The sequence below is a fragment of the Oxyura jamaicensis genome, chromosome Z (assembly GCF_011077185.1).
Source record: "Oxyura jamaicensis isolate SHBP4307 breed ruddy duck chromosome Z, BPBGC_Ojam_1.0, whole genome shotgun sequence".
NCBI classification, from domain to species: Eukaryota; Metazoa; Chordata; class Aves; order Anseriformes; family Anatidae; genus Oxyura; species Oxyura jamaicensis.
The window spans coordinates 50,252,941-50,265,876 of NC_048926.1; the positions used below are offsets into that span (position 1 = coordinate 50,252,941).

General features: G+C 43.1%; 1 protein-coding gene across 3 annotated transcripts in view; it reads right to left on the reverse strand.

Moving 5' to 3' along the window:
* Positions 1 to 12,537, reverse strand: part of SLC12A2 (solute carrier family 12 member 2) — a 61,573-nt gene extending 49,036 nt beyond the window's left edge. For 2 of the 3 annotated variants that reach the window (XM_035309418.1, XM_035309416.1), the window contains exon 1: positions 11,743 to 12,536. In XM_035309418.1, the coding sequence (XP_035165309.1) occupies positions 11,743 to 12,321 (579 nt within the window). In that variant the 5' untranslated portion in view covers positions 12,322 to 12,536. Of the gene's footprint in view, positions 1 to 11,742 lie in introns of all 3 variants that reach the window. The other variant, XM_035309417.1, reaches the window with a different exon arrangement.
* Between the last annotated feature and the right edge of the window lie 399 nt (positions 12,538 to 12,936).

Below are 12,936 nucleotides of genomic sequence, written 5' to 3' on the forward strand. Positions count from 1 at the left end.
TAATGACAAGTTTTCTCTGAGGAACAGATCTTCCACTTCCCCTTCTGGAACAAACTTTTGGATTCTTCCTCCTACTTCACTTGTGATGCTTCCAATGATATAACACTTAAGAAATGCTAAATGTACTCTATACACAGAATGACTACATAGAATAATCTTGCTGACATACATATTTACCTCTGATGCAACACTGACAACTTCTGCACCAGTACAAACCTTTCACAAATGTATTTTAAGTGTGATACCACACTAGCAAAGAGTAAATCTGCTACTAAATGCAGGCTGATGTACACTGCACTATCAAGCACCTCTATTCTTCAAACACTGCATTTGCAGCATGCTGACAGTTGCTTAATACAGAAGCACAGATCCCCAGTTTGTGCTCAAAGGTCCTTCATAAACTTTTTGTTTTGATAGTTTTATCTTCATAGTTTAGTGTATAGCAAGAAACAGAATATTGAGATTCCTTTCCAAAACTTGTAAATCTCTGTGAAGTCATTTTGTGTATATTGTTGTCCAGGGACACAAAACAGTCCTGCAATTAATATGCATGAGAATTTTATTGAGAACAGTATTAAATTTGACTGTCTGCATGTGAATACGGAGTATTTAGGTAATTAAATAAACAGGAATGAAAACAGTTCTCAAGTCTCTTTCACTTGATCTGATAACACAGTGACTCCTATATTTAACTGGTCCTTCAGCCTACTAAAGTTCAATATGGTTTAAATACTGTTGTTAACTCTGCTCTGGAGACTAACTACAAATTACAGCAAGTTGTTCATACTTAACTTGAATAAGTCCGACAGTTTTAAAGTGTTCTCTGTACCATAAACTTTATTTCCAGCTTTAACTGGAAAGTTCCATAAACTTTAATTCCAGCTTTAAATGGAAAGTATTGAAGACAATTACTTAGAAATATTTTACTATAACTTGGTTAGGGAACAATCAGTAATGGCATGGGCAGTCTATTTTGTCATCTAGTAACGCTAACAATACTGTTGTAGACAAATAGCTATTTTCTTCTCACTACTGATCCGTTTCAGTAAACCTTTCCAAAAGGAGTTCACCTAAACCTCCCTCCCATTAAGATCCCAGAACTGTGGAGTATGTATCAATATTCAGACTTGGTGGAAGCAGTTGCTTCAACACAATTTGCTATTTAGAACTATCAAATGAGACAGAAGAATCTTGTTTGAGTTTCTGTTGTATTAATTTCCAGCTTCTAGCTCAATCTCTGTGAAAGCAAGCTAACATGTTGGGAAAAAAAACAACCATGTGCTGTGTGCATCCCTCATTACCTGTGAAAAAATGCCTTTCTGGCTTACTACTAACAATTTCAGAGAGCTACCACCTTGTTACTCAGTAGCAGTTGAACAGAATAAAAAATAAAACTAAAGAAAGTGTCATGTAATGAGTAAATCAAGGAAAAAAATCTGTAGCACACCTGCACTTCAAATACTGCATGCAGTTCTAGTTGTTCCTCACCAGTCCTGTTGAGATGAGGATGATAGATTTACCATGAGTTAGCATATAAATTGAGAACTACTATGCCCAACTCTAGATTAATGTTTCATAATAGCCTTCAATCTGAGCATGAAAGTAGGCTGTCATATTTTTACACCTTCACACATCACTAATCTACATCTTACCTACAGGTGATGATGACAGGTATATTTGGTACTTCAAACAGGGAGATACTCCAAGCAAACACCATTATCTTTTCAGTTTACGATTGCTACTCAAGGACAGTAGTTTCCACAGGCATTTAGGGAGTTCTAAAGTTCCTGATAACTCTTTAGTTAAAAATGAACTTGCCAAGTTTACAAAAACAGATTTAGATATTCTGTATGAGGATTTGCAGGAGTTAAATTGGAAGCTTGAATGGTTATTATGGCTACCAGTGTGTGAGGGAGGGAAAAACCCAGTCAGGTAGCAAGTGCAAAAGAACACGACTGAACATATGGCCAAGACGTCTCAGTCTGACTAAATTCCTCTTGAGAATTTTCTTTAAAAAACAAACTAAAGAACACACACTTTCAAGGAATGCTGCTAGCTATTGTGCACTGAATAGCAGTTGACTGCAGTTCAGAAAATTCAGCAGTCAATGCCTGGCACATTAGGTATTTTATTGCTTGGTTTTAAGCCAGGAATGAGTTAACAGATTTCCTACTAGAATTTATAACTCCCACTTCCAGCACATGAAATCCTGCTACTATATACCGTGCTTTCACTATCTTTACAGTTGTGACCCAGAAATGCCTACTAACCCATTAAAAGGCACCCAGAGGTTACCTACAGCAACAGGAGATAAATCACCCAGATGAAACACGATCTACTCTTAAAATGCAGATATTCTTCTTTGGAACAAACATGAACACATTTGACCACTGGATACTAGCCTCAATCAAAGGAAGTCATTTCCAAGTTTGCAGCCAAGAGACCAAAAAACCTTAAGTACTCTGGCTACATTACCTTCTCTACAATTACATATTTAAAATATAGCAGCAAATACTTTTGGCATCCGCTTCTAGAGATTTTAAAAGAGATTGCAACAAGCACAGAACATTAATGTTATCTTAAGCTGAAATTAGTCTGCAGTACTTTGATTACAGCGGAACAATTTTGAACACAGAAGAAATTTATAGTTACAATTAACATGTCAACTGAAGAATTAGCCAGCTCCACATCTCTGCCATCAGCTTGTATTTCACTGTCTTGCAACTCAATACTTCTTTTAACACAAACATTAAGCAATATTTGTGTATACTTATTCATACATGTATTTTCTGATTTTCAAAGACATTTTTACTTTTTAATGGATAGAGAAACATCTATTTTTCCTCCCAGCTCTCAGTAGTAGTTGGAATTATTAACCAGGCTAGCAAGATTGTTAATCAAGAAACTTACTTAGACAACTGATTTCAACTTAGGAGTTAATCACTGTACTCACAAGGTAGTGTACTTACAAAAGGATAGGTGACTTGCTTATTAAGCTCACCACCACTTAGATCTTACATGCATAAATTGTTATTGAACGGTTTCTGATATAGTTTAGAAACCAAACCATGGCCTCAGACTTTTCTCTTTAAGGAAGATATTATGATCCTCCCCTCCAAATACGGGATGGATGCAAGTTGCCCTCTGGAGTACTTTTATTTGAAGAAAAAGGTCTGCAACCAATTCAGAAATAAGTAACAGCAAACTACGCATACTTGAAGAGTACTTTAATTAGTGAAAATAGAGAATGTGATCTTTGACTGATCTTCACCTTACCAAAAGAAACAAGTGCAGCAACAAAAAGGGGGCTGCAGGACATGAAATAACTTGCCCAAACTACAGAATTCAACTGGAGCTTGTAATAAACCTTACCTGTCCCTTGTCATCGTTTCCCTGGATACTTTACAAACTCCTTCTGAGAGGGGAAAAAAAATAAATCAGGACAGAGACAAAAAGTGAGAAACATTCCACAGCCACTGACTTGTGTCACATTAACAGACATTAAAGCACTGCAAAGTAGTCCAAGGTTGATTCCCAACCTTTCTTCTGGCCTCTTTTGCATTATTAGGAATTTTGAGGCTTTCCACTCTTTAGAAGAAAAAAAAAAAATCACAAACACTGCATTGCTTTCCTAAGCGTTTCATCAAAATAAAGTCTCTCTCAAAGTAACATGTTCATCAGTGCATCTGTAAATGGTGACAATGCCTATACCGAATCTAGCTGTCTTAATGTTAGCATAGGAAGTTCAGATTCAAACCTTTTCACTCCATTTAAACTTCAATAAACTGAGGACTAGCTATATTGACAGAGGGGAAGCACTGAAATCTAGATATCCATGGAGACATTGAGATTTGAAAGGCTGCAGCCAGCATACAATGACCGATGGAATCCTTTCAAGCAGTTCTTACAAATGACATGGCACCAGTTTTGTTGACATCTGCAGGAGACTAGACTCTTTTGTACCTATCTGAAAGACAAGAGTATTTGTTTCTATAACAAAATCATTAGAGGTTAAGAGCATTTTTCAAAAGCATCAAGATAAACTCTCCACATATTCACATCTTGATTCAAACATCTCTCCATAAGGACAGGATAATACAAATATTCCGAGCAAGCTGATAATACTGAAATGTAAGAAATGAGAAGAGACCTCCATGCAGCAGCTGTACAATGGGACCATCCCATGGTCCACCTACAATGCTCGTGTTCTGCACTTCCAGAAACATTATGTGCAAAGTCAGCCCTTCCTGACAAGGAATAACTTGGTCTGGCATCATTCAAAAATATATAGATATAAATATTTTAAATCTTCCTTTGCCAGGAAGCGTCTAGACTTTCAGTTAACAGGAAATTGCACCATTAACATCAACTTACAAAAAAATGGACGTACGGCTTCCTGCACAGACGTAGGGGTAACCAATCCATCAAGTTTTATGAGGAAGAAGTGCATGTAGCTTCACAGATACAGAGTACACCTCCATCATGACGGTGATGGATCACCCTAAGAGTTCCTGTTCTTGTATAAACCCAAGTCCTTTTTGATTTAGATCAAACCTTACCCTCTGTTTAAGAAGTCTTGATTGGGGAGCACTAGGATCTTTTGGTGAAGAACATCCAAGCTGGAAGCTAGAACGCCCTTCCAGTGCCCTCCAGAATCACACTAGTTTTCCTGCTGCACCCATAAATTTGATCCTTTCCAGAAGAACCATTAAAACTAGTACAGTGAATGATTGTGTAAGTAACCATTCATTACTGTCCACTGACTGTCATACTCCTCTGACACAAAACAAGAAATTATTTATTGGGAAAACAGATCAGGTTCTGAAAACACTCGATTTTCACTTGATATCTGAAAGACATGACTACTACATAAAGCAGTTAAGACCCTTTAAGTGTTTCATACTGTTTTCTTGTTCTCCAGAATGAAGCAGATGCAGCATTTAACTGCATAAAACTGAATCAAATCCTATTAGCAAGCTACTTGCATAGCAGTTTTGCATACTTAAGTAGTTTGAGAAACTCAGTGTTCTGTCAATAAATACAAAAGAGAATTCTTGCTTTAATCTTTCTGAAGAACTTGTTTCCAATACAGCAAATTCCCAAGTTATCTTCTACATTCTGCACCCTTCCTCCCCAAAAAGGATGATTGTTAGAGTTTTTGCTGTTCACTTTTCAACTGTCATGTATTTCTGATAAAGAGAACATGATGCACTTCCCGGTCGAGAGGTGGTGAACGGGGAGTAAGTATTTACAGTACACAGGCACAACCTTATAATTACACTTCAAAAGTGATTTTTTTTTTTTAAACTGTAATAATTTTTCATAAAGTTACATTTAACCCATTTTCTTATGACAGACTAAATAGCCCACTGAAGTAATTAAAATCAGTTAGACACTGACTGAACTTTTAACATCATACCACAATGTGGTAGATACAGCTAATAGCACAGTACCCCAAGCCAGCACAGCACTGAGCTGGTACATTCATGCAGCACTGCACTGGTACTGGCACAACATTACATTCAAGTCAAGTTGCCACATTGCTTACAGCTCAGAAGAAGACTACTTGGAATGGTTTTAGGGGTCTCTCTACCATGTAAGCCCCTTGGAGTAAGTTGAAACACTAACCTGGCAATGACATTCTCCACAGCTGCAACAGATGTTGCTATTTCCTTTGAATTTAAAAGCCTGAATAATCTGAAATAGAAGTAGTTCATTTGAAGAAGGAAAACTAGATGGCAAGAATGAAGATGTGAGATTAGCTTCCTTGTTGAGAAGGCTTCAGACAGACTGGATTTTTTTTAAACTCACTACATCTTTAAGTCAGTTAAATTTATCAGACAGAAAAAATGTGTTTTATGAAGAAAAAAAACAACCAACCAACAACAATTCATTAAGATTATCAGGTCTAATCAGCATGCTGAAGTAGAGAAATAAATCAAAGATGTTCCACGTGCTCAAGCTGTAAGAACTGGATAACTTCCAAAATACCGAAAGGCAAACAATTCTAAGTCCACTAATAAGATTTTTGTTTAAAAATAGTTAACAAATGAACACATTGTAAATGCCATTACCTATGCCAAACAGGGGCATGAGGGGGGGAGGGAGGGAGGCAGCACAGGGGAAGCAGACGGGTTTGTGGTTGCCCACATTGTTTGAGTATTATTTGGAACTTCAGGAAAAAATCTGAAGGATGCAACTGAAGATGTAGTATACTGGTTTGAATTACTCTGAGATAGCGATCTTGCCAACCTCCTTCTCTGCAAGAATATTCTTCAGGAATTAAAGTCAGATGATGTCTAATCGAGTACAGTACCAAATGGGGAAAAGTTAAACTGCAGATTAATATTCACTCCATATCACCTTATTTTTTAACCAGTTCTGATGTAGCTTATGCTGAAAGAAAAGCTACCTAGCCAATAAAATATTAGTGCTGCTCTTTCCCATTCTGGTCTTGAATGTCTTACTGATACTGATGATATGGAAGCTAAGATTGGCTTATTAAAAGTCAAGCTTCTCTGAACAAGCACTCCCTCTTGCCTTCCTTCTCTAGTTGCACTCCACTGGAAAATTACAGCGTCGTCTCTTCTGACATCAGTGCACCGGGGTTTCAGTGTACTGCAGTAATCTCCAAGGAGAGATGCACACAAACCAATGTGTGCGCAGGACAATCCACCGGAGTGTGAGAATAAAGTATTTTTTTCGTAATGTTAACAAACAAAATTTAAAAATATTGTTAAAGCAGTTTCTCTGATCTCCATTTCATCCTTTTACTTCTATTTATGTGTATGTTTTATAGTATAGATATTAGTAGAGTAGTACATGTATGTAATTTAAAAATTAAAATATATTGGGGGTGCATGCTCAAACTCTTTTTTTACTGACACAGTTGTGCAATCAAAATGGAGACAACTCCTGTATTGTACCAGGGCACAAACCCACCTCATGCAGTGCAAGACTTCTGCAGTTGGGAGGGGAATAATAAGGCAGGGGTTGCTTTCCATAAACCAGACTGGTTTCCAAATCCAACTTTAAGCTGTATAAATACAAACACAACCGTAAGAATAGAGCAGTTTACACCTTTCAGCAGCAGCCCACACTTGCATTTTCAAACTATATCCTGTGAACAGTTCTCAGTTATTTCTAGCTTCTCCGGAACAAAGCAAGAACAACAAAAAAGTATGACCAGTATTAGCTGTTTGCTGAAGACTGTACAAGGGTTTTGTTAATCTACAGGTGTTTTAGACTACACACATCACATAGATGTGGTAAGGAGATTCATACAACAGATCTGAAACCACAGATGGCCCTTACAAAAAAAACCCTGTAGGACTAATATGAACAACTGCTGCAAACAGCAGTATTTAATAATATCAATTATCACCATGACCCTTGAGGTGCAAAAATTGTGTGGTACCAGAATAAGTGATGATTCTCTACAAAAGATTAAAAAAAGAGCACTGAAAGACCATTTTGCATACAGCTAGTAAAAGCCACAACTGAGTAGAGGTGCACAGAGCTCACTGTTCTTCAAGAACTGGGAACAACAACAATTCCAAATGAAATGCTTCTAGGATGTCCAAAAGTGTAATGACCAAGCCTTGGATAAGAGAGCTTCTCATGTTTCATTTTAGTAAAATGGAAATTCAGAAAGAAATGCAAGTACTGCTTACAAATATGAAGAGCAAGAAAGAAAAAAAGCTATTTGAATTAAATCACACCGACACAAGAGTTAAAAGGCCTGCTGATTGACTGGGGGCTTTGGCAAGGTGCTGCAAGAAGAGTTCTACCTGCAAACAAGTTCCGGCCTTCTAAAAGGGGCAGCAGGGAGAAAGTTTTCAGACAGACCTCACATAACATGGTCAGCCTACTTAATAGCCTAAAATTATCTTTTAGTCTTCTATGCATCTTTAGCCAAGCAGTCTCCTTTACAGCCTACCAGAGAAAAGCACTATAAAAAAGTTGGAGACACAGAAGCCATTCACCATTGTGGGAAAGGAATTTGCAGGTGGCTTTGTGCTGTTTCACACGTCCCTGAATTAGAGATGAGGAAATGAGCATTAAAAACAAAAACCTGAGCAAGGTCAAGGTACATTACCTTGGCTGCAGTGTTAAAGATGAGCTTTGCACAGTGGCCAATTGCTGGCTGGCTTGAGGCGCATGTCTGAGGGTCTCTAATCAATTGTATGACCAATTTAGGCACATGGACAGCGCAGGCGGTTAAGGGGAAAGTATATGTAGTGGAGAAGAAAGGGCAATAAAGGCCTTCTGTTTAAGAGCCATCAGGAGTCTGTGTCTTTCATCCCTTCACACCATTTTCAAGAGATTATACGTTCTTTGTTAAGAAGTACTGCAATATGCAGCTTAATGTTTTAAGTTAAGAGCTTTCAACAAAACACAAATCAAAGATCAACAAAACACAAATCAAAGACTGAAAAACAGTTACAAGCATCAGTAAACCAACTTGAGTAAAAAAGAGAGAATCCTGCATCAAGACAATCAGTAACATTTCCTATTCCTGTCTCCAGATTCAAAGGATAGATGCATGGATTTCTCTGCGGCTGAGGAAGAAAAGTTGTGCATTTAAGTGTCTTTTGGAGTATTATCCCCCCCTGTTTACTTTGGGCAAAGGGAAGATCTTCCTCTGAGATCACCATCTTATAGCCTGTCAAAGGAACTAACTGGTACTTTTCACTAAGTATTTAGCGAACAACAGAACAAAGCTACCAGTAGAGGGCTTGGTTTACATACCATCTACTCACCACGGCTGTAAATGACAGAACAAAAGGCATATATTAGATCAGAATCATTCACAGACTTAAGTTTCTTGTTCCAAAGAAATAAACTCCCTAATTAAGGCAGTGCAACATAAAAAAATACAAATTAATGCATAGTAACGAATAACGCAAACAATCCAATTCTGAATGCTTTAAAAGCATTTGCCTTCTAGAACCATAAGGTCTGTATTAGGGCACAGTGAGTTTTGTATTGAGGAAGACAAAGGCCTAAAGAATGCATTCTACAGGCTGTAGGCTTACTTACAGTTGTTGGCAAAACTACTGAAATGTAAGAAAAAAAGAAAAGCTAAGACACTTTAGTCTTCATTATGTCTGAAGGAGAGCCTCTCAGTGGAGGATCCTCAGGGCAGTGCACAGTGTTGCAACTGCAACAAAAACCTGCACAGCACTGTATGCTGTCTCCCTGCCACTTCTTTGTTAATAACCATCCTCACAGCTCTACATCCTGGAGACGGATGCTCCTGCAAAGCATCACCTTATCTGTGACATTAGTAGCTTTACCAGTATCACCAAATTCCCTCTGCCGTCTCTCTAGAGGACAGAGAGATTAATGCACACCAAGTAGGTAAGCAATGAATCGATCACCTTGGCTATTTGCAGACAATGATAAGCGACAGGCTCCTCACCTTAAATTTAGTGTGAGGGACCAAGATCAGCAGTAGCATGCTATTCATCCACATGAGTACTGGAGCATCTCCCAGCTGTGTTGCCACAACCGGTTTTGAGAGCAACCCCTTTCTACTCTAAGAGTTTCAGTTGGAATGATCAAACAACAGTTGAGGTGGTTAGAAACCTATCCTATCATGACAAGGCAAACTCTTGTGTACATGTGTATCTTCCTCAAACTGCATCATCCTCACGTTGAGCTTTTCTGTGAGAACAGAATGAGAAGAACTGTTAGACATATGAAGCTTGTAAACAAGGCTATGAAAAAAAAAAAAAAAGATGTTCTTTAATTGGTACTAGCACCAGCAATACTGTAACTCTGCCTCTCAACACTCATTTACCTTTGAAACTAAAGTACAGTGCAAACACCCTGCAAGGTGAAATAGCTAAATTCAAAGCAACGAACCACACGGCTGGTGAACACATTTCAATCAGATGTGATGAAAAATAACTGCCCACCTTGATGCACTGGATCAAGAAGGTTATCAGGACAGAAACCCAACAATAGTTCCCACAGAAAAACAAGCATTTTGTTTGTGTAACAACAGGTCTTTACTTAGGCTAAGTTCTATTCAGTGGGATTAGATGTTTATACTAGCTGCCCTACTAAGCCTTTGACATACATGCTGTACAGGTAAGCTAGTATGAAAACCCACAGCCAAGGATAGGGTTTAACTTTTCAAGTTTCTAAGAAGTGTGTGTTGGGAGGGGGGGAGGGAAATAATTTATTTTTAAAAATCTCTTCTTCATTTAGATACCTATCCATACAGCACATCAAATTAAGGAATTTTTTGAAATTAATACTTTAAGGTAAATAATGCTTACAATATAACTGTTTTGAGAATGATTCAGTAATTACACTGTCCACAGCTCCTGATTGCTACAATCAACCAAGAAAAGTGCTTGCTATTCTTTAAATTAAATACAAAGAAATTATAGACTTATAGACATTTAGAGGAAGTGCAGTTCCAGACCAAGTCTGGTTATGCACCAAAATGTCTAATGGTATCATAAAGAGCTTCCTTGACTGCTGTTGTGTAAACACACTGAATAAGTACCTGCCAAGCTCAGAATTTCAGGTTATGCTTTGCTTATTGAACAGAGTATCTAATGAACCCTTCTACTCCTTTTCATCCAGTTGTGAACCAGGTGTCAGGAATCTGAAAGAGATTCACTGTGTTTCTGCACAGATAACATGGCTTTTTATAGCATCTCTAACCCCATGCACAATACAGTAATCATCCACTTCCATTCCACACCAACTCAGAGCACGTCATATAGCTCAGTCATGAGAAGACCCAAGAGGCAACAGTAACTCACTGTTACTGTTTGTAATTACTCTGATATCTAATCTTAATTGTGCCACAGAGATGCTTTCCTGCAACAATCGCCTTTATCAGAACAGATAAAGAGCCACAGTTTCAAAAAAACACAGCTAAACAATCACCGAAAATAAAAATCCTAAGTCAGTACAGATGCGCTAAGCTGCCTAACAATGGTGCGAAGGGTCTCAGAAGACATTTTCTCATGGGCTTCCACCTACAAGGAGCTGGAGGCAGGACGGAAAGAGTTCTGGAAGCAGAGCATTCCTCGCCTCATTAGGATGTGGCCCACATGTTCCCTCGTTTCCCTACGCCAGCAAAAAGACCCGCTGAAACGTGTACTTATCAGCGCGCGGCAAAGCACCCAGATGCTGCAAGAAAGCAGCCCTGCGATGGTTTAACGCGGCTCCCCCTGCCACATGACCCCGAAACCACGTCGGGTGCAGCTTCGCCCGCAGCCTGCCCTTCAGCAGTGCCAGCCTGCAGCGCAAACGGGCTTTGCAGGGCGGCTGTAGCCGGGCGTGCTGGGATCCCAAACCTCCCGAGCACACCCCCCACCCCGCGGAGCGCGGTGCCCCCCCGGGCCGTCAGCACCCCGCTCCCCTCCCCAAAACGAGAGGCAGCCCCAAAAAGCAGGGGCCCCAAAAAGCAGGGCGATGCGCGCGTTGCCGCCTCCTCCTCCTCCTTTTTTAGCACATCGCTCGCAGCTCCCTCCCCATCCTGGCGCCCGCTGGGGGGAATACCCACTGCGGCACGGAGGGGGAGGGAAAAAAAAAATAAAATAAAAGGAGGGGGGAGCTGGAGGAAGGGATCCCTTTGGCTGGCACCCGCAGCCGGCTGCCCTGCGGCTCCGCGGAGCAGCGCCGCCAGGAGGCCAAGGGGTGGCCGTGGAGGGCCGGCGGTGCGGTGTGTGGGGCTGAGGTGTAGGGTATCGGGGGCAAAGCCCCCTCTCTCACCTTGTCCAGCTCGTCGTGCAGCTCGGCCAGGCTGGGCCGGATGAGCTTCTCGCCCAGGTCGGCGGCTGTGTGTCGGTAGTGGTCAATGCGGGGCACGGCGTCCATGGTGTTGTGGCCGAAGGTGCGCAGGTAGTAGGTGTTGGTGTGGGTGTCGTAGTAGTAGTGGTGGTGGCCGCCCGAGTGCAGGCTGCCCTCGCTCAGCACCGTGTCGCCGCCGTTCTGGAAGCTGACGTTGGCGCCCTCCGAGCTGCCGCCGCCGGGCTCGCCGGGGCTCTCGTCGCCGGCCGACGGGTCCACGAAGTTCACCCGAAAGCGGCCCTTGGCTTCCTCGCCGCCCTTCCCCGCCGCGCCACCTTCCCCGCTCGCCTTGCGGGGCGCCTCGGCCGGGCGCCCGGCGGCCTCGGCCACCAGGTCCACCTGGAAGCGGCTCTGGCTCGGCGTGGGTCCCAGCGGTCTGCCCAGCGCATCGCTGCCGGCCGTGCCCGCATCCTTCCCCTCCTCGCAGCGCGGATCCTCACCCACTGCCCCCGGCACCTTCAGCTCGGCGAGGCCGGGCTGCAGCTGCTGCTTCCCCTCCATGGCTGCCCGCGGGTGAGCACTACGCTCAGCGGCGGCCACAGCTGCTCTGACCGCCCCTCGCGGCGGCGGCTCCGCTGCTTTAAGCCGCCAACCAGCGCCCGGGGCTGCAGCGCGCCGCAGACAACGCCAGGCGCCGCCCCGCCGCAGCGCCAGGTGATGATGCCGCCGGGCCGGCCGCCGCCCCCCGCCCGACCCCCGCCGCCGCCCCCTTCCTCTCCCTCTCCCTCCCTCCCTGCCCGCCGCTCCCCGCCTTCCTGCCGCCGCTCGCCTCCCTCCTCCTCCTCCTCTTCCTCCTCCCCCCTCTCCTCGCCCCGACCGCGCCCGTTACGCGGCGGCGCCTCCCCGCCGCCCCGACAGCGCCGCGCGGGCCCCGCGGGGGCGCCGGGAAGGAAGCGGCGCCCGGAGACCCCGGACGGGGAGGAGGGGCGGTGGTGGCGGTGGTGGTGGCGGTGAGGAACTGTGAGGCGAAGCGGCCCGGCCGCGCCCGCTCGCTTCCCGGCTCGGCGGGGAGGCCGCCGGCACCGCCAGGCTCCGCCCGCCCTCGGTAGGCGCGGCCCCGCGGAGCGCCGGCGGGCAGGGCGGCGGCTGCCGGCTCCTCCCGGCCGTCAGCGGCGG